The sequence below is a fragment of the Tetrao urogallus genome (genome assembly GCF_951394365.1).
Source record: "Tetrao urogallus genome assembly, chromosome: 7".
Taxonomy (NCBI): Eukaryota; Metazoa; Chordata; class Aves; order Galliformes; family Phasianidae; genus Tetrao; species Tetrao urogallus.
In genome coordinates this window covers 26,780,332-26,803,207 of record NC_136820.1, presented here as the reverse complement: position 1 = coordinate 26,803,207, position 22,876 = coordinate 26,780,332, and the positions used below count along the sequence as shown (strand labels likewise).

The 22,876-nt window shown below is 43.1% G+C and overlaps 1 protein-coding gene across 1 annotated transcript in view; it reads left to right on the top strand.

Annotated features, from left to right (window-relative positions):
• Positions 1-2,033: 2,033 nt before the first annotated feature.
• The window catches only part of NXPH1 (neurexophilin 1), a gene marked incomplete at both ends in the record, with an annotated part of 131,771 nt that continues 110,928 nt past the window's right edge, over positions 2,034-22,876 (top strand). Inside the window, one exon of the mRNA XM_079538092.1 lies at positions 2,034-2,087. Coding sequence (XP_079394218.1) covers positions 2,034-2,087 — 54 coding nt within the window. The remainder of the gene's footprint in view (positions 2,088-22,876) is intronic.

The window sequence follows — 22,876 nt, the reverse complement described above, 5'->3', positions numbered from 1 at the left end:
GTATTCCAAACTCAGGGCCCGAGATTAAAACAGCATTTTACAATTGGTCCTCAAGCCTCAGACTGCAAATGCTAAGTACAAGGACATGCTCTGAGAGAAGCAAGGATTTGGCAGGACAGCTGAAGTCCTCCCTCCCTCCAGTTCCCCGCTCCGTGCAGCATGCTGGCTTGCTTCTTGGTTCCCCTTTGGGAGGTGATAAATCTGAGCTTTGCTATCGAGGCTGGGGATCTGGGAAGGCTGCCCTGTGCTGTTGGTGTCCTCCCCTTCACCCTGTCCCAATGTCACATTGGTAAGACACGGGCTGGAGAAAGGAGGGGGGGGGAGGAGGGAAAGTGGGGGATGTGGAAGAGGGCAGGAAAAGAACCCGGAGGACTTGTGAAGAAGAAGGAAAGCAAGGTCGATGAGACCTTTCTCCTTGCATGACAAACGGCGGGATTCGCCGCAGCACCGGGCAGGGATGCGCCTTCCAGCCTCGCTCCGAGGGTCTGCCCAGCCACAGGTTTCTGCCGGCGGGGGGAAACCGTCCCTTTAATCCCGGAGCTCGGCTCCCGCAGCCGTCACCCAGATCGGTCTGAGGGCTGAGCGGCTCCGCGGCCGCACGGGACACCCCCGCGGGTAGAGGAAAAACTGAAAGGAAAGAGAAGAGGCCGAGGAGCTCCGCAGGCGCCGGGCAGGGCAGCAGCGTGGCGGGCAGCGCGGGCGCGGCAGGCAGCTCACGGCTCGCTCGGGGAAGGCTCTGCTTCATCACCCCATGCAGAAGAGAGGATGGGACGCCGCTGAACTCCCCTTCCTCCCTCCTCCCTTCCCCCTCCGCCGAACCAGCCTCCCCCTCCTCCCCCCTCCGCCGCTCTTTCTCACTCCCCAAGCAGTGAGGCTCGGACAGCGCTCGGCTCCGGCGCTTTATTTTAGGATGATCGGCCAAGGTCTTTGCAGATAGATTTTATCGGAAGTTAAATAGCGGGCGCTCGCCGCTCCCTCGCCAATAAGTCATTTCTAATAGAGACAAATCGCCCTGGACGCCCCGGAGCGCCGCTGCCGCCGCTCCTGCCCGCGCCCCCCGCCGAAAGCGAGCGGGCAGCCGGGGCAGCTCCCTCCTCCCGTAAGTGTCCTCCTGCTCGGCGGAGCCGTGCGCGACTGTGTGCAGAGAAGGGGAGGCAGAGGGGGGGGAGAGCCCGCCGACCGCCCCGCCAGTGCCTGCGCCGGATGCCCAGCGGCCGCGGGACAGCCCGGCGCGGAGCGCGGCGAGGAGATGCGCAGGGGCGGGGGGCTGCGCCGCGGCGCTCGGCCCCTCTAGGCTCGCCCATGGAGCGCCCCGCGGAGCCGTCGGATCCCCCATGCCGTACGTATCCCCGCCGCGGCCCCCCCGCGGGGTGCGGGGCCGGAGGAGGGCTGGGGCCGGGGCTGGGGGGCAGCGCCCGTCGGGGCGCTCCGGGGCGCGGCCCCGACAAGGAGCGAGGCACGGAGAGGCGAGAGGAGGGAGGTGGGCGCTTGGGCTCGTGGGGGGTCGCGGAGCTGTCCGGTGGGCCCGGCGATGAAGCTCTTCACCCACGGGGAGCAGCCAGAGCCCCGCTCCCCTCACCTCCTGTCCTTGTCCGCTGTGCCGGCCCCCGCCGAGGGCGGGCGCGCAGGGCTGGCGATGGCATCCCCGGGCCGTCCCGGCCGCACTACGGGGCTCCCCAGCCCGGCTCCGACGCGGGGAGCGCAGCCGCCGGGCGCTCCGCAGCCAAGCCCGGACCGGGAGGTCACTTCGCTCTGCCGCCGGATTAATTAGATTTTAATCGTTTTCCGTTCCCTCCACCCCCATCCACACACCCCGTCTCCTTCTTCTCCCCCGCCCCCCCTTCCCTACACACCTCTCATCCCCCCTTGTCTCGAGCCTAACGTTGCCTTGTGGTCATGAGGTCTATAATTTCATTTTTGTCTAGGCTGGTGAGAGCTCCGCTTGTTCCATAAAGTGGATGTCAGGTGGATCTATGTTCTGCGTGGAACAAAGAGGCAGCGAAGGCAGCGCGGGGGAAGTTTGAGCGGCGAGGATGCAGGCTGTGTACTGGTGCGCGGTCCTCCTGCTGCAGCCCACCCTCTACTTGGTGAGTGCACGGGCCGGCAGCGGGGAGCGCCGGAGAACCAACAAACTCACGGCAGCTGTCGGCAGCCCGCGGCCGGGCAGGGCCGGAGGGGCGCGGGGCTCTGCGGGCGGCTCCCGGCGGAGGAGCGGAGGGCACGGCCGGAACTTCTCGTCCCCGGGGAAGGGACGCGCAGCCGGAGGGCAGAGGGCGCAGGGTCCCGCTGCCACCTCCGGGCCGGGGCTCCCGGTGCCTGAGGGGCTGCCGCGAGGCTTCCATTCGGGCTCGGGACCGGAGCAACTTCGTGCCCCACCTCTCGGCAGCCCCGGCGCCGGCACAGCGAGTGCCCCCGCATGAAGCGCCGCTGAGTTCCGTGGCAAACCTCCTTTAGGGTTCTCGGGGGAACGCGGGTACACAGAGGCGTTATCTCCGTTAGCGCACACTTCGCTCCCTTCGCAATCGCGAGGAACAAAACCGGGCAGGCTGCTCCCTGCAGCCCGCGCCGCTGCCTGCGGTGCTTTCAGCGGGCGAACGCCGGGCGGTAGTTCATCCCTGGGGCGGAGGGGATGGAAGAGACCCTCGGCCAGCGGCAGCCGCCGAAGCACCCCGACTCCCGTGCGCGGGAGGCTCCAGCCGCGGCTCCGGCTGCGGCTGCGGGGCGGCGGGGGCGGGGGCGGCGGCGCTCCCCGTTCCACGTCTACCTGCGTTGGCGCACCCGCGCCGCATGGGGGCGCTGCGGTGCAGCGCTGCGCGGCTCAGCCGACGCTGGGCAGCCAATCGCGGGCGGGCGCGGGGCTCGGCGGGTCCGCACGCGCTCTTCTCCCGCGGCCGCGCAGCTCTGGGGCCCGAGCCCGTCCCGCGCCCTCCCGCCGCCCTCCATCCCCAGGCGTCGCCTCCTGCCGGTTGTGTGGCGGAGGGATGGGGAGAGCCGGGAAAAACGCGCGCGGCGAACAATCCATCAAAGAACCGGAGCGAGATCGATACGTCGTGTTAAATTTTAAATGTGTTTGCTGGCAGTTAAACTGCTCTCGACTCATTACAACAACAGCGCTGGATTTATTCTAATGCGCCGCAGTCTGAACAACAAGCGCATTAATTCTCCTTTAATTGTAAACTGGGAGCATTTGAAAACCATTCAGTGTGCAAATTATGCTGATTCAATTACCGTTTAGTTACAGACTTCATTACCTGAATGCTTTTTTTTTTTTTTTTTTTTTTTTTTTTCGGGCTTGGCATCAGTGAGCAAAGGAGACGATATATATATATATTTAGTTTCCTTTGAAACAATGAGAATATGGGAAAAAAAAAAATCGGGAATAAAAGGCAAAAGGGGGGAGGGGAGATGCGCTCCTCGGCCGGAACACCCAGGGGGGTGCGGAGTGTTTCTCCGTCCCATCGGCTCCTCTCCCTCTCTCCGTCGGTCCCCACTTGGAGATGCCGGCCCCTCTCTCCCCTCTCTGCATTCAGGAGTCAGTCGGAAAGTTCGCGTTGGGCCCTCGCAGTGATAAAGTGATCGCGTGGAAGCGCCGAGTTCTGCCCGCAGCGCCACGCAGCAGTGCTCGGTGTTCTCCCTCTGCTTGGACTCAGTTCGGAATTAGATTGCCGGTGCCCAGCCTGTTAGGAAGGGTAAACGAAATGACGACGCAATCAGCTTCCCACCGAGTTTGTGGCAGGACGTCTGTGGGCGAGAGGACAGCCGTCCCCCCTTCCCGAACCCGGCGGCATTCAGCGAACGCCCCGAGCCTCCCCGTTACAGCACTGCCACTGTGTGACCCCCCCGACCCGGCGAACTACTCTGCTCTTCTTCCACCGTTCAACCTTTTCCTAATGAAATCTTAGGGAAAAAAAAAAAAAAAAAAAAAAAAAAAGACAAAAAAAAAAGACAGAGAAGTGCTTCTGCTTTCCCTCCCTCCTTTTAATAGAGCCGTATGCCATTCCGCCTTATTGCCTGGGATTTATAGAGGTCATGGCTGACCGCAATGAGTGGGAATTTTGCTTGGCTGTATTATGCTTATTGATAAGAACATTAAGTAGCCTGTGCAAGACGTGTTTTCTCCTTGTTCTGAGCTACACGGTGTAGTGCAAATATTGCATTTGATTTGTGCAGGGAGCGCGCTGCCTTTGGCCTAAACGGGTGGCTCTGTATTTATGCGGTAGAATTAGGAGTTAATCTCCACGGGCCACAGTGATTTTGTTCCTTCAGATTTAGAGAGCTGCACAAAAATGCCACACTCGGATGGATTTACCCCGAGACACCTCGCTGTCCTTTCCAAAGCATCTCGGTGGTATTCTAATGAGTAATGTTTTCTCAGCTATCAGTGCTGCGCCCAGCTCAAAACTGTCATTGAGGAAGCATGCAAATATTTAGAGAGAAAAGACCACTCGGAGATTGGAGACTTTTTTCCCTTCTTTTTGGGTTTCATTTCTGTCTGTACATAAGGACACCGGCGTCCTACACTATTCCTTTCATTGAAACCTTCTTGTTTAATTCCCACTTAGCTGATGGTGAATTTTCTTCCTGACACCACGGCAAACCAAAACCCCAAGTTGTCTTTCCCAGCTTTTATTTCCTTCTTCCTTACTTTCTTCTTCCCGGGGTAGAAGCAACGTGCAGAGGTGACTACAAAACGCACAGCAAAGCTGCTGGTAAAGCCGGCAAAGCTCCCAACCACTTGTTTCTCGGCGGGCCACCTCCGGAACGGGCCAAAAGGCCGAGGCAGACCGTTCCCGCAGGCTGCACGGAGCCACTCGGTGCGAGCGGGGCCCGGCGGGTTCCCGGCAGGGGCAGCTCTGGCCCCGTCTGCCGCTCGCAGCGCGACATCCCGCACCGCCCGCTGCTTGCGGGCCCCGCCACGCTCCTGGCTCTGCTACACTGCAGATTCCGGTGACAGCCTCCCACCCCTTGCGAGGAAGGAACAGCAGCTCGCGCCTCTTCTGCTGGGATCACCCATCCTGCTCTCTGCCTGCTCCCTGCCCGGAGCAGCGGGTTTGTCGATTAGGCTCGACAACAAGCGTTTTCTGGTAGGGAGATTTTCCTCCGTGCAGCACTTAAACGGAACAAGGGCAGATCATGATTCCCCCCACCCCCACACGCACCCCCGACGTGGGCTGCGAGGAGGTTGCTCCGCGGGGGAGCTTCTCCTGGGCTCAGTGTTTTACAGGGCGACGGCGTTGACAGAGGTATGTGCAAAAAGCCTGCGAACCTCCTCTCGTGTCGGTGGGATTTTGAGGTCCGTTTCACACCGATTGGAGGCCTTCCGACAGCCGAGTGGGGCTCTCCTGAAAAAATGTCGCGAAGAAGAGCTGTTTCCAATTGTTCTCAGCGGTGGCACACTCGGTGCGGTGTTTGCTGAAGGGGTAAGCTGGGGGTTGGAGGCTCCGCAGTTTGTGTACATTTAATTTCGCTCCGTGTCGCACTGTTTGCGGTCATTTCACCCCGGTTAATGAAAGCTATGGAGAACGTGCAAAGATATCACGTGCTACGAAGATAAGTTGGTTTTTTTTTTTTTTTCCATTTTTTAAGATAGTTGCTAATTGCGTCCTACTTTGATGTGGGAGGGAAAAAAACAACAAACCAACAGCTCTACAGGCAGCGAAGATAAAAGAAAACAAAACAAAACAAAACAAAAAAACAAAAAAGAGGGAAGGTATTGTCCTGTCATAATCACCACCCACAGTATTTTCTCAGAGGCATTCGGTGCTGAAAGCATTCTGCTATTGCTTTTTATTTTTTTCAAACAAGCGATTTCTTGCATTTTTCAATTTGACGTCCGAGGCGTGGAGGGGGGAGAGCTCTTGGCGGGGGCTGGGGGAGAGAAGTGGCTTTTTTGTGCTGGGGAGTTGACATGTTCCTGAGACACTCCCGCTACCTCCTCCCTAAAAGAGTTTGGGACGCATTTGCAGTGGTGTAGGGGAAATAGTTACCCTTTCGGAAGATGGGGCACAGGAATAGAAATCGGTCTCGAATCACTTGCACCTGGTGAAGTAAACTTCCCTGTGCTCTAATTTTCTGTTAGGCATACAGTAATGGCTGTAATAACTTGGCTGAGACAGTGGCATTGGATCTCCCAACTTTCAGTGCATTTTTTTACTTTATTCTGTTTGCACACTTCCTTCATTCCCAACCACAAGAATCGTCCTAGGAGCTTAAGCAGGGTTTCCTCTGCACTGAAATTTATTTTCCTGCTGCTTAGCACATGCTGCTTTCATCTCTGGAGAAGGCAGTTCCGAGTTGTTTTCACCTTTCAGGCACGCACCTGAATAGAATCCAGTATCCCCTCCCCTTTGAATAGCCAAAACTTCCAAGTTGGTACTTAGAGGTATCCATTTTAAGCCCTTTAATACATCCCTGCATCTCTAAACCGCCATTTTAATTAACAAAAAGCCAATTTCCCAGTCGTCTTGGAAAGTGCGGTGAAGCAGGTTAAGAAACCAATTGCTCGGAATAGCCAGCACTTGGAGAAAATGAATGTGTGAGCCATCCTTCCTTGCATAGGATTGGCTTCTGTTCTCTCGATTGGGCTTGGGTGAAGTTATGCTGTGATTTATCAGATAGTTTAACTCTCAACTCTCTCTTCTTATAAGTCAGCATTAAACTACCTCCTGGGTGCTTTGTAAATACAGCTTTAGCATTTTTTTTCATGCAGCAGATTGACATGTTGACGATTCTGCTTTAAGGAATGTGACAATAAAGTGGAAAACCAAAGGCTGGCAAGCACTTCATCAAGGATAAAAAGGTTCTGCTGTAAGGATGTCACTCAATTTATTGTGAAAGTCGAATGAATTACGTTTAATGAAACTGCTCCCCAGATGAATATTACCAGCAATTTCCTGAGTTGGCTCTGTCAGATTGATATGAGGAAATGCCAACCCATATCAAAAAAGATCTCCAATCTCAATTACTATGCAAGCTTTCGAAGAGCTCCTTTTTATTGATATGATATATATTGGCGGGTTCTCAATGCAGTGGAAACTGCTCTCTGTTCCACAGGACAGCACTTTTCCTAGTTTATAGTTTAACCCTATGTTTTTTTCTTGCTGTATTTTAAACTTCTGAGAGTGTTCTTCCTTTGGTGTGGAAACTGCTTCTCGTTCCCTTTTCCGTTCTGTGACTTAGACTGAAATTGTGCTTCTTGCAGAGAGAAGGGGTGATGCTCATTTGAGGAAGTTTGTTCAGCCTGGGTGTACAAAGGCGAAGGTCAAGAAAAATAACTTGGCTGAGACAGTGGCATTGGATCTCCCAATTTTCAGTGCATTTCTAGGCAACAATCCAGAGCACGCCAATATTTATTATGACTGGCAGTCCCAATATTCCCGCCCTTTCTTCCTCATTCCTCTAGGGCTTCTTTGGACAAATTAGAAATTCACTAAGCTCACTAAGAGAGAGAAAAGCTCTTATGTCGCCTCATCTACATAAGAATTGACTTTGCGAGAGGCTTTTCTATTTTAACTATGACACAGGTCGCTGCTTAGTAACAGTTTCTTTCCCAGAATCTGCCTCCATAGTCTTGTTTGTGATTAAAGGAGGAATTCAGTCAGTTTTATTCTACCACAGCCCAAGCTGAAGTGGAGAGAGAAAGAGAAGGCTTTGAAGGACAGCCGGGAGGTTCTTGACACTCTGCAACAGGACAAGATCATGGGCATCTTTACACGTGGATCTGAGCCACCTGCATGTAACAGTAAACAGGAAAAAGAAAGAGCTTATCTTTGTCCTGTTTCGAGTATATTTTGGTTCCCTTCCTCTTCTTTCTTATTGGATCCGCGTGCAAAACATTCTTCAGTGCACTATTAGTCCACGTGATTTTTTAAAAAGGTTTTCTTTTTGTTTTCTCTCTGTCGGAGGCTTTGGACGTTACAAGTTGGGGAAGGCTGTGAGGGGGGGAGACTGGGGTTTTCAGACGGATCGATACAAGGCTGACTTGCAATACTCTGCTCTGCGGCTACCTCGCCTGCTCCAGCCGCCTCCAGAGGCTGGCGCACCCTTTCGGCCGCCCCCAGCCGCACGGGCTCCGTGGCCCTGCCATTCAGGACCTTGGAGAGCTCCGGGGCCGACAGGCTGCGGCGTTAGCACCGCGGACAGCGCCCGAAGCCGCCTCTCTTCCCTCCCCCACGGAGCCCCGCCGGCGCCGCTCTCTGTGTGCAGCCGGGGAGCAAGCCGGGCCCTGGAAACTCCTCCGTCACAGACACCCCGTCCCGAGCCAGTCAGTATTTCGGGCCAGTGCTGCACAGACCATAATCGAAACCCTCTCTGGACCTGGAGTTTTGTTGCCTGCATCACTTTTCCTAAAGGAAGAAGTGGATGGGTGACAAGAAGGTCCATGTATTTCCTGTTGCCGTGGACTGGCTTTCTTTTAACAGGGAAACAGGCTCTTAATTTTCTTGAGATACACTGATTAGAGGGGTAATGCTTGAGTGGGTTGGGGAATAGGGATGAGATTTTGCGTTTAATTATCTAAGATCCCCAGTATGATGCCTCTGGGGTTGGGAAGGTTGTTCTGTGATGCTTGGGTTTGCCTCATGCCATCCATAGCACTTCATCCTCTTTTTTTTGGGGAAGATTAGGGACATCTGAAAGCATCAGAATCAAAATGGGCTATGGGACATGACTGACACTGAAGTGTGAGAGTAAGAAATGATTAATTACTACCAACAATTCCCATCTTCTGGGTTGTAGTGGAAAAAGCTCTCTTGCATAGCCAAAAGTTGACATTACTTTCAGGGCAGTGGTGCTCTGAGGCAACCTCAAGGGACAGCCAGATTAGCTCACTCCACTTGCTTTTGTTCAGACAGCCAAGGCTGGGGTATATTCCAGCTCCCTACTCGCTTTCATGAGGAGGTAATCACACACAAGATCCTCCACTCCTGTAAATCCCCACTCACTATTGACAGAGCTGTCCTCTAGAGGTCTGCTACCTGAAAAGCACTTGTCACTGAAATACTGACAGTTGACAAGGAAGGTATAAGTGGATGACTTATGGAGAGCCCTTCAATAAAGAAATGTGATAGGAATTGACTGGGCTATGAGGATAAACAACCCACAGTCTCCACCAACCTCACAGACAAAACTCAAAGTCATTTATTCTTGATCCATATTCTCCCATGAATATCAGTAGTGATGGGTGGTACTTTTGCTGGATGTGATCATTTTCCAGTCTGTTTTGATTAAACCGTGTTCCCATGAGTGGTGCCTGGAAACTGTATTGTCTGCTTCAGAGATATTGCTTTTATCTTCCAAATGCCACCCTCATTAATGTCAGTGTCTTGCAGTACACCTAGTGACAAATGTCTCAGGAACGTTCATCTGCCTTGCACGCTGCATCCATCTCTACAGATGCCCTGTCTCTGCCTCTCCAAGGGGCAGTTCAGTAATATTTTCTTCTGGTCCCCTGTGTCTGCTTTAAAAGGATTCGTTTGCTAGTTGGTCTCTGTCTTGTCCATTCCCATGTTGGTTTTACTGATGTCCTCTGGGGTATCACCTCTTCTGTTAGCTGTTTCGTCACTTAGATGACAGGTTGACCAGTGCATCAGTGCATAGAAAGATAACGTGCTTTTTCCACATCTGCAGTTTGTGGAAAGAGATGAAACGAGGCTTAGTTTGCTTTCTGAGTGACTACCAAATGCTAATGATACTAGTGCCCTACTGTCCTCAAATCTCATTTTCTAATCCAGGCTCATTTACTGCAAATAAATCTAAAGAATGAAGAGCCTGGTTGTTTCTTTGTGTGTGCAGCTCAGTTGTTTCTTTGTGTGTACAGCCCAGTTTTTCTTTTTGTGTGACCTTTTAATCACTCTGCTTTTTGCCAAACTTTTGAAAAACTACAAAGTAAAATATACCTATGCTATTTCTTTGTGCATTTCCTTAAAATTAGATGATTCCTGGGACAGAGTCCCTGGGATCAGCAGACTCAGTAGAAGTATAGATTCCATCTCCTGTTCAAGATTAAGTGTATCATTTCTATCACTGAGGATTGGTTGTTATTATTCAGGTGCCTCTTCAAATTGAAAGCATAATTGACAGCACTTCAAAAATTGTTACTAATGGAATTTCTATTATGGAAAGTTCAGACCACCTGTACCATAATATTTTTATAAACCATTCTTGATTGAACTTCAGAAGAAAAATTCTACTGTTAAGCTATTTTGTCAAGAAGTGTTGTCATAGGCCTTCAGGTACATTAAACTACTTACATAAAATTAATGGACTGCTTTTATTATATTTGCAATTTCATACATAGCATTTGAAGCCTTTCAGAAGAAGATATGGGCTTAAAAAAAAATGATATTAAAGCTGTGCCCTCACAGTTGTTGCACAATCAATAGCAATATTGTAAAATACCAGTCTGTTTAAAATCAGAATGTTACTTGGTAATTTGACTCTAATTTAGAGTAATTTCTGTTCTCACTTACTGCAGCTACTCTGTATTGCATACAGAGTGTTTTCTTAAAGCTTACTCTGGAAACATTTTGGCAACAGTGCTAGGTAAAACATAGCAATGCTTTTGTAGCTATTTGGTGACAATTGCTAAGTTCATGGATCTTCAAAGAACAGGAAAAAAAGCAGGAGTGTGAATACAGAGATGTGCATAATAAATACCAAAACCTTGACCACTAATGAAGATGGAATCTGTCCTGCTGCCTTCATCTATAATACATACTGCCTTAACAAGACACACAGTTTTATATACTTACTTATTTCTTATATCTGCTTTCACAAACAGTTCAATTGTCTTCACAGGACCGCTTACAGTAGATGGTAGAGTAATACATATTGCAAACAGAAGTACAAGAATATGACCCTTTTGTAATACTACCTACTTATATCTGAATTATAAAAATAAATAAATATGATTTTTAGCAGTTATGTGCACAAAGGATATTCTTAACTCAGTGAAGCCACTTCACTGAGCAGTCATTTGGTGTGAGTAAGGAACAACATCATCTGGCCTTTGATAAAACAGTGCTCTGTGTGAATCAGCTACTGTATTTTCAGCTTCTTTACAGTTAATCAAGTGGTGATACTCTTCTCTTGATGTGTACTCTGTGAGTAGCTCTTCTGGCACAGATAGTACCAGTCACTGTAATAATACACTATTCCACAGAATCATAAAGGTATCAGAACATGGCTTATGTTTGTATCTTTAATGAAGTTAATATTTGCTAACTAGAGAAGAATGTAAGCCTTGAAAAAGTTATTGGGTGGCTTAGCAGATTGTAATGATATGGTTCAGTCTTTTAGCGTAATGCAATCCAAATGAATATGGAAATGTGTGACTAAGTAGGTTATGGGAGGTGCGGTGCGGCTGCTTCTTTTATTCTTCACAGTGAATGGAATATTCTGAAATTGTGGGGTTGCATCTGACACGTTAGAGTAGATGCCAGTGCTTTGTGACTGCTTTTTATAAAACACAAGTTTAAATGAGGAAAGGAGAATTGCTTACATGGGCTTCAGTGTTTTGCTGAACAAGAATCATAAGTGAATGCAATAAGTTTTGTTTTTTAATTTCTGCTTTTAGGATATAATTTTTTCTTCTCCTGTGCCAGAAAAGATCATGCATCTATGTTTTTTATGAATCCTACAGTGTAATAATTTACATCTGGTCTACTTCGAATCTATTACAGAGTTGTGCTTATAGGCAAGCATTACACTACCTATCATCCCTTACCCTGAAAATATTTCCTTTATTATTTTTCGCAATAATTATTGGATAATAAGCTATTTGATAACAAAAATTATACATTGTTGTTGAATAATATATTTTTTTCTACCTAATTCTGAATTTTAGAAATCGTGAGATATGATTTATTCTACTAATTCAACTTGTGTATAGTCTGGGAAGCATTTTTATCTTTGAAATGAAATCCAAAGTAGGCTTTTCAGATAGATTATTCATTTTTCTTTTTTGGTAAATGTGTTTTTGGAGTATTCAAGCACCACTTACCGTTTTCTAAAATAACAAAGATATGCAAATGGTGGCATATCTGAAGAAGCCGACCATGTGTGGCCTCTATGCAGTATTATATCTGTGCTCTAGATTTGAAGTCTAACTGCTATTTATATATGTCTTTTGCAGACTAGTGCAGTTTTCTCCCCTTTCAGAAAAAATTGTACCTGACAATCGTATTAGTAAAAAAAAAAAATTATCATTATATTTTCTTCCACAAAAATGTTGTGTATTTGCTGCTCACACTGTTCAGATTTGTGAGAACTTTTCCATCGAATACTCTGTTCATAAAACAGTATCCTTTTCTTGATTCCCATTTTTATAAGGTGGTTGGGAATGATATTTTGTTACATTATAGTTTGAGTTTCTTTGTTTGCAGTGGCTATTTATAACTAGCACAGAAGAAAGAAATAAGCATTTTAAGAAATATGAATGAACATCTATGTATGTCTATAAGGATGTAAGTTTTTTGCAAGTGATATTCATTGTCTTTGGTCTGAATAAGTTCATTTCCTGTGTAGTCAGAAGGAGCTGAATGGCTTCTATACTCTTTACTTCAAACATTGTTTCATTCATTGTAGTGTGCTTTAGTAAATTGATCAAGAAAACTGGGATCCTGCCTTTGGTCTGCCATTAAACTCTTCCTTTACATCCAAGTCCTTTTGTGCTTTGGCAGAAGTGCTCAGTGGCTACAGCATTCCTTCACTGAGAATAATGACTAAGTGGTTTGTTCCTAAACCTTTAGGTTTTGTTTTAGCCAAATAGAACACTGTTATTGATCTCTGTCTAGCAAAAAAGAGAGAGAAAAAAAACAAACCCTACGTTGCTAACTGTTATGGGTGGATGATTTGCTTTAGCTCAACAGGTGGAGCTGTGACTTCGCTAGCCTGGTGATTCAGGCTAAAATTCAGCTATCTGGACATGTCCCTGACTCATGTTTGCTCACGTATTTTACATCCCCTAAAGTTGCATACACTTCTGTTCCTCATGCAAAGTTGTTAATCTCCTGAACTTCAAAACACTGCAGGAAGTGAAAGGCATATGGGCTCATGTGGTTATCAAGAAAATTTGTACATTGGTGGGAATGCAGTGCTTGTAGGGTGCCACTATGAAAGTTTAGTTTTCACTCCAACTCTGCATATTAATGGAGAAATTAAATTGAGTCCAAGACAATACTGACATTTATGCCTATTTGAGTATGGTCCACATTACATGATTGATTTAAGATGAATTCCTAAATTCTAGGATATTCTGGGGGTAATCTTAGCTACTACATCTATACTTTGCCTTTTTTTTTCTTTTTCTTTTTTTTTTTTTTTTTTGCATCTCAGTCTGTAAAAATATGAAGAATAATTCTTTTTTCTGCCTGCTTAGAAAAGGCTATTTACAGTAGATTTATGCTAATAACTTTTTATATAGCAAATTAGTTGCTTATACATCCTATAATTCTAATTTCATAGAGATGTACTTGCACATCCTAAGGGCCACACTCCACGCTGTTCTTTTTTCCTTACTTTAGCTGCAGCTGATTATGTGGTTGGAGAAAAGCGTGAAGGATCCTTCTGTGATGGAAAACATTTCACAGAAAAACAGCTTGACATTTGTTGGGATAATAGCATGAGGATCCAGCTATAGAAGTTCACACTCTTCAGAACATTTCAATTCTCCTGTATTGTCATCCTTTTTATTTCTGTATATTTTTTCAATGCATGTCTATGTAAATATTTTTTTCCCAATGAATAGTTACCTAAGGACTTTTTGTAAGGACTGTACATCTCTTAGATGGTCAGAAGTTGAAACATAATGCTAGATATTCAGTAACCACATCAGAAGTGTTACTCGTACTGCACTTAAGTGGCAAAGTCAAGTAGAGAACAAAGAAAATAGTATGTGAAGACTCACGTCACACCATATCCTGTAGAACAATAATCATTGCGATTAGATGAAACAAACAGCTCCCAAGCAAGCTCCAGCATAAAATATGCTGAAAACACTCACAGAATGCTCATGCATAAAACAAAACAAAACAACAACAACAACAAAAAGCAACAGAAATCAAAATAGTAGAGGTCATTTCAGGAACAGAAATGTAGGGTCAATTAATCAAATAAATTGTTCGCTATTAATAATGTGACCAGCTACAGTCAGATTCCAATAAATATGCCCCGTGGGAATGGAAATTTGTTTCTAGTGAAATTACATTGATAAATTTCTCCTAGCTTCCAACGTCTTCTGTGCGTCTATTTCGGAAACAAACACTGTCATAAAGATGGCCTAATGGAAAACAACCTCAACTATCTTTTTAATTGAGATAGCAATCTTTGACAACAAAAGTAATTTTGGAGTTATTTACGGATGTTAAATGTATCACTGCATAGACAGAGAAATCTAGCAGGAATGCCAGCATAAAAGTGACCTCCAGTGGTTATAAATATAAACTTGAGGTTGTGCTTTTTTTTTCTTGCTTGTTTTGGCTTCATGACAAATAAACATGATATGAGAGCTACCATTAAAAACAAAAATTGCATTGTTCAATCTGTTTAATTAGCTTTTTTACTTTTATCACCTCTATTTTTACTAGAGGACTTGTTGGGAATGGTAGAAAAAGTGTTATTAGCTCTCAAAAAGATGAACAGAGTGTTCATCTTTAATGAAACACTGTTGGTTCTAAAATATGAATGAGTCACTGAAGTTGCATAGAAATCAGTACAGTAATTGAATGACAATCCTAGCTCAATTTCCTTCTGAGAAATCAAAGAAATCAACAAAAACTAAATAATTCAGTCCAAATTGCTGAGCTGGCACAAGCTTGACTCTTTAAATGCTTATTTCGACCAGGCTATTTAAGAATCATTTACATAACATTTAATGACTGGGACAAGGTTACACACAAACCTAACATTTTGACTTTGGTCACAGCTTTGGATCAAGGCTGAAAACTTAGGGCTTTCTTTTGCTTAGACAGTATTACTGCCACCAAACATAGCAATGAAATCCCACAAATGTTCAAGGTCTAAGAAAATGACTGTGCAGAAAGCTTCCCCTACAAGCATTATTCTTTGTTTCTCATTGTTGTTGTCTTTTCCTGTCACAGCTTCTAGCTTTAATTAATGAACTATTTCATGATATTCATAATTCTCATTACCATACACTCAAGCTCTGGTCTTCATTAGTATGGTGATTTCTGACACTCTGAATATCATCTTTGGACATTTTTGCATGTGGATGTCCTCAATATGCAGTATCTCTTCTGTGGCTGATATGCCAGGCCATAGCTTTTTTGTTTGATCATTCTGAGCTCAACTGCCACCTTCAGTTATGCTCTGAAATACCACAGCTGCAAGACACTAACAACATGCAGCTAAGCTCTGCTCCCAGATTAATGAATGCACCTCACATTCAAATATTAATTATGGTAGAATTAATATCAGCTGGAATAGACTTCTGGGTTATTTTTGAGCTTAAGCGCCATCACTACAGCAGCCTAAAATGATGTAACTTCTCTAGTAATCTTAATTCTTACAAGAATGTGAAAGCAAAAAGAGTACTGGCTATCAAAAAGTGGCTTCAGTTGGATCTTGTGGCTTATCTGAGATTTATAAAAGGGATAGGAGGAACACAGGATGCTTTTCTTTGTTCTCACTCCTATTTTAATCATCAGCCCACTGGCTGAAGGTTTCATTATGGGTTTGGGAGTTTCAGTTTCATTCTCTGATTTAGGGAGTATGAACTCAACACTTGCACTTGCTACACTTCAACCACTATTTAGTAGAATAAGATGGGAGATTTTCTTGATTTCACTTGTTCATTACGTTACTCTTGGATTAATGCACTCAGGAAGCAGGATCTGATTATAGGTAAGTTCTGGAGCGCTTCCATTAAGTCTTTTTCTTGCCTTTTGTCCTCATGCATAGGATTTCCATTGTCGCGGAGCCACTTCAGGTTTTGAGAACTCATGTTAGAAAAAAGATTTGTTTGGATGTGAAAGAAATGCTCGAGCCAGAAAGCTGAAATTACATTGCCTACTCTGTCTGTTGGGCATATTAGCAGTAGCAGGATAAGGTGCCTAACTCTAGGAGTGTTGCATGCCTAGGAAATGACAGAAAGTGTTAGTTTCCCATCTTCCTGCGGTTGCTTAGTTTGGAGTGCATAGTAGCTTCTGTAAATCATGCTTTCAGAAATCTTCTTCCAATGGGATTATATGGGTACCTAATTCCAGATTAGGAATTTAAACATGTCCCTGAGATAGAGAGAGTAAGTACCTAATTGTAGCAGTTTCAGGCTCGTTTTGAATCTAACCTGAAGAATCTGCTAAAATTGCTGGTATTAAGTTTAAGCAGTATTATACTTTCTTGTTTATAATTTGCTTGCCTGAATGCTTTTTCTTTATAAAACAAAAATCAGACTTACATGCAGTTTAACAAACCTCTCTCATGGCACAGCTAACTAATTATATCTAGAAAATTGACCATGTGTTTGTGTCTATCACTGCCCATAAATATATCTCTTCAAAATACTGTGCTCTCTACACATCTAGTCTCTGTGTCATCTTCAGTGCCTCTGAGGCAGGAAATGTCAGTAAGAAAACTGGAGAATTAGGCTTCAGCATCTCATTAATTGGCTCACGACATTAGGAACAAGAATTGCAGGTTTATAAGTAGCTCAGTGCATCTAGTTCTACTGACTTGAACAAATACATTGTTTTGTGGAGCTAGAACATGTAAACATTATTCCACACAAACAAAACTGGGAGCTGGAACATGTAAGGAATATTAGTGATTTTAGCTCTAAAATCTGAAGTGTTTCTGAAAAATAGTAGTTAAGACTTGTGATTTAAAAAAAAATAATGAGGAAAAAAAACTCCCATGAAAATAGAAAACTAGACTAACTTTGAATGAACATTTCAGAACTGTAAAAAATTATATACCTGGCAAAAGGGACATGCCCTACCACTTTTCAACGGTTTGCCATTCTCCAAAAAGCTAATATTAGGATTTCTAAAAGAAGAACTCTTTTATCAAAGCAAGGTATATTTTCCTGTAATCTTGTTCTCTAAACCATTTTGTGTGGAACTTTCCAAAAAGGTTAAACAAATACTGAGGCAGATACCTTGCAGTGAAAATTTTACTTCAAGTGGTTAAAGTTCAGCAAACTTTTATAAGCAACTGAAGAAAGGTTTTATTATGGGAAGTTTCAGGTAACCTTAATCATAGGCATTGCTACAAGAACCACCTATAATTTATAGACACATGTGTCCTCCTAGGCACTCTGTGTGGCAGTAAATGCTCTCCAAAATGGTGTTATTCTATAAACTTATTTATTTTGCGTTATACTCTGGAAAAGCTTGAAGTGTTAAATAGAATAGCTAGAAGAATTCAGTTGTTTATATTGTCCTTATAACAGAGCTGACTGTATTGTGGTTTCAGACCAGACTTGTAAGAAATATTTTGTCATGAGGTGCTTAGAGAGAGCAAAAATAGTGGGATGTAGTAACAGATGGATTATTATTTTTTTTAATTAAAAATGGCAGCTAGCTACACCTGGTGTAAACAGAATGGAAAAAAAGCTGCTATTTAAATACTTAAATGTACAGGTTGTACTAAACCATATATAGTTTTTGTTATTTCCTAAATTGTGGAATTTTAGACATCATAGTGTTGTTTGTTCAGAAAAGATGATGTATTTATTTTAAAATAAGGCTTTTTTTTTCACACCACCACCAATGGATAGACCTTTTCATCTGTACAGATGAAACAAGTAACTTGCTGTAGCAGCTACAGACATAATTAGCGATCAGTTTGCATAAGCAGCCAGTGGGAAAAAGAAACAATGCCTCATTCTAACTTCTCCATCTTAAAATATGAAGACTTTTCAAGTGGTAAATGAAAATAGATAACCAGCACCACCAGTTCTGGGCAAAATGTACTGGCAGTAGAACTGAGAAAGCCTTGCTGCATTTCAGGCTACATGTGACCTTGGGAGAGCTTAGTTATTCCTTGGGACATACAAAAAAGTTTCATTTTGTAGCAGTACCATCTTACAACTTTATATGGATTTAAAAATGTAAATAAAATTGCTTTCTGTCAATGGTGCATGTGAAGGTCACAGTCATAGTCACTACTAGAATTCAAGCTACTGTTTGACCCACCATTTGCTCAGTAGATAACAGTGTTCTATTCACTTCCTGTAATTTAGTTTTGTAAGCATTTTATAGCTCAATATTTTATGCTTAGCTGCTGAAAAGTAAGAAATAAACCTTCAAGCAGTTCATTGCAGATTTATTTACAGAATAACTGTGTACTAAACACAGATGTTTTTTAAAATGCCAGGATATATTGTGCTACAGTCTTACAAAAATGGTGAGATAGAGTACTAGAAAAGATAGGAGTAATGAATAGTGGAAGAGTTCAAGAGTTCTCTCTCTCTTTTTTTTTTTTTTTTTTTTTTTAACTCTTATGTTCTTATCTCATGCAATTTTCACACAGTTCATTTTTGTAGCTGTTTTGGGATAAGTAAGAAAACAACTATATATCACTGTGCTACTTTAAAGGTGGAGATGGATAAAAGGAGTATAAATTTAAATGATATGGTGAAAGTGAATTTTTTCTTTTTTCCCATGTGTAAAGTCAGGGAATAAGTGCGAGATTTGCCACAAATCAGACTACCCAGGTGCCTTCAGCTTACTCTCTGGGTATCTGGAACATTTGATGGCCAGAGCTTCAGCTGGTATTAAGTCCGGATGTTTCCCTTGATCTGACCATATGTGACTACCAATACCTTCTGTTGTGGTTTCCTCTCTTGGCTAGCAGACCAATTGTTCTGAAAGTGTGTAAGTTGTTATGCTATAAGGCAGAAACAAAGCCTTAAAAGTGAAATGCTAGCATGAACTTTCCTATGCACAACTGATTTTACAATTTCTCCATATGTAAATATTTTGTTCACTGAAATGTGAACCATATTTTATTTTTTATTCTTACATTTTTATCTTCTACACTATTTACAACTTCCTTATCTGCACCTGATGTTGGCCATAGGTAGAATTAGGACACCAGAGTGTATGTACTGGTATTGCTGGTTTGGCTGTTATTTCATTCTGTAATAAGAAAGCACTGAATACGCATTACTATGAGACTATCTTTACTTGGTTGAGAGTAACCAGTTTAACCACTGTTAGAATCTACAAATGCTTTACAGCAACAGAATTATGGTTGAAAACACTTCCAAAAATGCCCCTGGATTTCCATAGATCTATAACAAGGTCTGTCTTCTAGTATTATGTGAAGATACTGGGAACTACAAAAATTTAAAAACATATAAATACATTTGTAAGTCTTCTGTGGGGAGATTTAATATACAAAAAGGAGTTGTTACTATGTCTAGTGAGTGGAGCTCAGCACCTCATAAACTAGAAGAGATTTCTTAAAGTATTACTGTAGAGTCATAGTAATTTCTCTTTCTTAGAGCACAACTGCATAGCCATGCACAGATGACTATATGCTTGGTTAGCCTCTTTTTTTTGGTGTAGAAGAATGAAGCATCCTTAACTCTGAACATATTGAGTTAGGTATGACAATATGTGAGCTAAGAAGTCTTGCCTCTTAAATGATCTGTTAGCATGGCTGTGTACAAATACAGATAGTTTTATCTTGGAGTTTTCTCACATGGAGTCAAAGACATATGTAGCATTTGACCATGCAGTAGTTACACTTCCACAGTTCTTGGAGAATTCTGTCCTTAACCTTGGCATGAACAAACAGATGAATATTTTATCTGAGACTCAGGATCAGGAGATCCATCTCTGTAAAATTCCTCGTCAGCAACTTTTGCTGATCTTTGCTTACAAAATATTTTTGGATTTAATAAGAGATATGAGGGCAACATTTATTTGTTGTCACTTTCACTGCAAACCCAGTTTGAGGGGAAATAGGTAAAAGCAAGACCAGGAGTCTAAAATATTTTTTGTGTGTGTATTTATTAACTGAAAGGGAATATTCAGAATGAATAAATTTAAAATGAGTCTCCTTTTAAAGTAATTGATATCTAAGAACCTGTGTCAGCTAGAATCAAGATTACTACATGGTCTGCAGAAACAAATCTTGTTTTGATTTATTCATTTTTTTGCCTTTTTGTCAGTCCTTTGTGAAAAGTACAAGCAGAGGAGCCCAAGGATTATAAACGGTGCTCTCAATGTATTATAGAAAGCAGTGAATGTGGATAGAAATATGTACTAATTTCGTGTGTTCCACATAGTCTGATCTAATACTCATCACTGAAATAAATGGCTGCTTTTTTAAACTGCCACAAGACGAACTTAGCAAAGTCTTTCAATTAAAGATTTCAGAGTTTTTTGAAGTATAAAAATAAAGCAAACATAAAGGCCCAAGCACCACCAAAAATCTCCCACCTAAATCCAGACACAGTAGATAGTAAAATGTGCTACCCATTTTGGGTACCACTAAATTTAGACATTCAAATCATCACTTGTTTGACTTACTAACTATGGAGAAACTGGTAGTGCACTTTAGCTGCAGGCATTCCGCAATGGCAGTAATGCTGGATGCTGTCTAGGAATTCATAATACAGCAGGAATGTCTCTCTGCGAGGCAATTCATAGAATCACAGTTGTTTGAGTTGGAAGGGACCTTTAAAGGTTATCCAGTCCAACTGTCTTGTAATGAACATCTAATGCTGGTTAGGGTTGCTCACATTCTGGTTCAGCCTGACATTGAATGTCTCTGGGTATGGGGTACCACCACCTCTCTGGGCAGCCCATTCCAGTGCTTCACTGCCCTTACAAGACTTTTTCATTACATCCAATTTAAATCTCCCGTTTTCTAGTTTGAAACCATTTCCCCTTGTCTGATCACAACAGACCCTGCTAAAGACTCTGTCTCTTTCCTTCCTATATCCTTTCTTTACACACTGAAACTCCGCACATTGGTCTCCTTGGAGCCTTCTCTTCTATGGACTGGACAGCCCCAGCTCTTTCGCTTGTCCCATCCACCACACAATGGTGTTAATATGTAAGTCAGAACACTTCACCTACTGCGAACAATTAATGATATGATAGCTCAACACATTTAGTCTTTAATTGAAGTTGTAGACCTCATGAAAGAATAAAACATTGAGGCAGAAGTAGGAGAAAGATATATTGATTTGTCAGTGATTGATTTTTTTAAAAAACATGAATCCTACTCTCGTTATGTCATTTCAGATTGATGGTTTGGGATATTATGTGTTTTTTGCAACTAACTCATCTGTAATAAAAACCCCAGAGCATAGAAATATGACTTGAAAGGATTTAAAAGAACCAAACAAATTTGAATTTCTTATGATACCTTAGAAAGCTATGCAGAGATCATTGTTCTTGACAGAGACCTAGCAGAAGAATGGTGAACAGTTTCCCTTCTTGGTACTGGTGGAGCTGTGTGACTGCCTTTAGATGCCAAAACACTTTCCTATGTCTGAATAGTTCCTGACAGGTCTTTACATGTTACTTATGTACTTTATATATATATTTTTCAAAATAATAGTAAAAAAAAGGCTCCTTGCATGCATCCATTATACTATCGCAAATGAATCCTGGTTGAGGTTTAGCATTAAATTGTTCACTAAGATGAAGAAGAATTGCTTGATGACATTCTTTTGCTGACATGGGAACCCTCTTAGTGCCAGCCCAGTGAAACTCTAAAATACATGCTTAATTTTAAATGGAGAACTCAAGTTACAGTCACACACTTCACATGTTTAAACATTTGCTCCTACTCACTTCTGGCTTGGGAGCTATGTTCTGCAGGAGCACATGTGAGCACTCTAAATAGAGATATAAAGGTAACTTATTGCACTAGCAATATATGATTACTAAACAAAATTTTAAATTTCTACCTAGCAATATATGATTACTAAACAAAAATTTAAATTTATACCTTAAACATTATATTGTAATATACTTATTAATATAATACTGTCGCATTTTTCTCTACTGCGACTTGAAAAATAAATACTTGTTCAGTGCCAAAATTCAAGTTGTGAATTACTGCCTGAACTGTGTATAGCTTGAGGCAATAGCCTGTCAATTCAAATGAAAAAATAGAACTAACAAAGATAACTGTTATTTAATATAGTGTCTTACATCTTTGTTATCTATCTTGTCAATGTGAATTTGATTGATAAGGGATAATAGTGATTTTGTATGGTACACAAGATAAAGATCTTTGCCCTCTAGCAAGGCCCACAGAAGACTTACCTCCTGGCCAAAGAAAGGTTTAAGTAGGATGAAGGAATGGTTTGGGACTGTCTTGATAACTGGTCTTAAGTTACAGTGGATGCTGGGGAACAATTCAGCTCTGACGTACTTGGGAGTAAATACTTTTCTGGTATTAGACAAACCAGATGTAATGTAATTTTAATGCTAAGACTTTATGAAATTTTAAGCTATTGGAATAACAGAGAAAAAGGTAGAATGACATTATACTACATTTTAATGCAAGTCAGTTTCACTAGTGAAAGTGGTAAAATTCAAATGCTATTTGATCAGAGTTCGGTTTGGCTGTTTTCTCAAGTAAATTCTTTTACATAGTACTGAACAGGGATAATTTGTAATAAGGAGCACTAATTGCCCACTGTTTGGTAGGATATTATGAGGATAGTCCTTGGTTACATTCCATGGTATCCCATCTGATCTCTATCTGCTGCAGCTAGAGCCTATATATCTCATTTCTGCAGCTGGACAAGATGTGTGATGTTTTCTCTGTAAACTGAAAACACCTTTCTTACACAGTCTTGCTGATGGTGCTGGTAAATGATTGAGAAAAATGTAGCCTGGGTTTGTCTACCTGCTCCATTTCAGTCCCTTGGAAGGCATCAGATAGC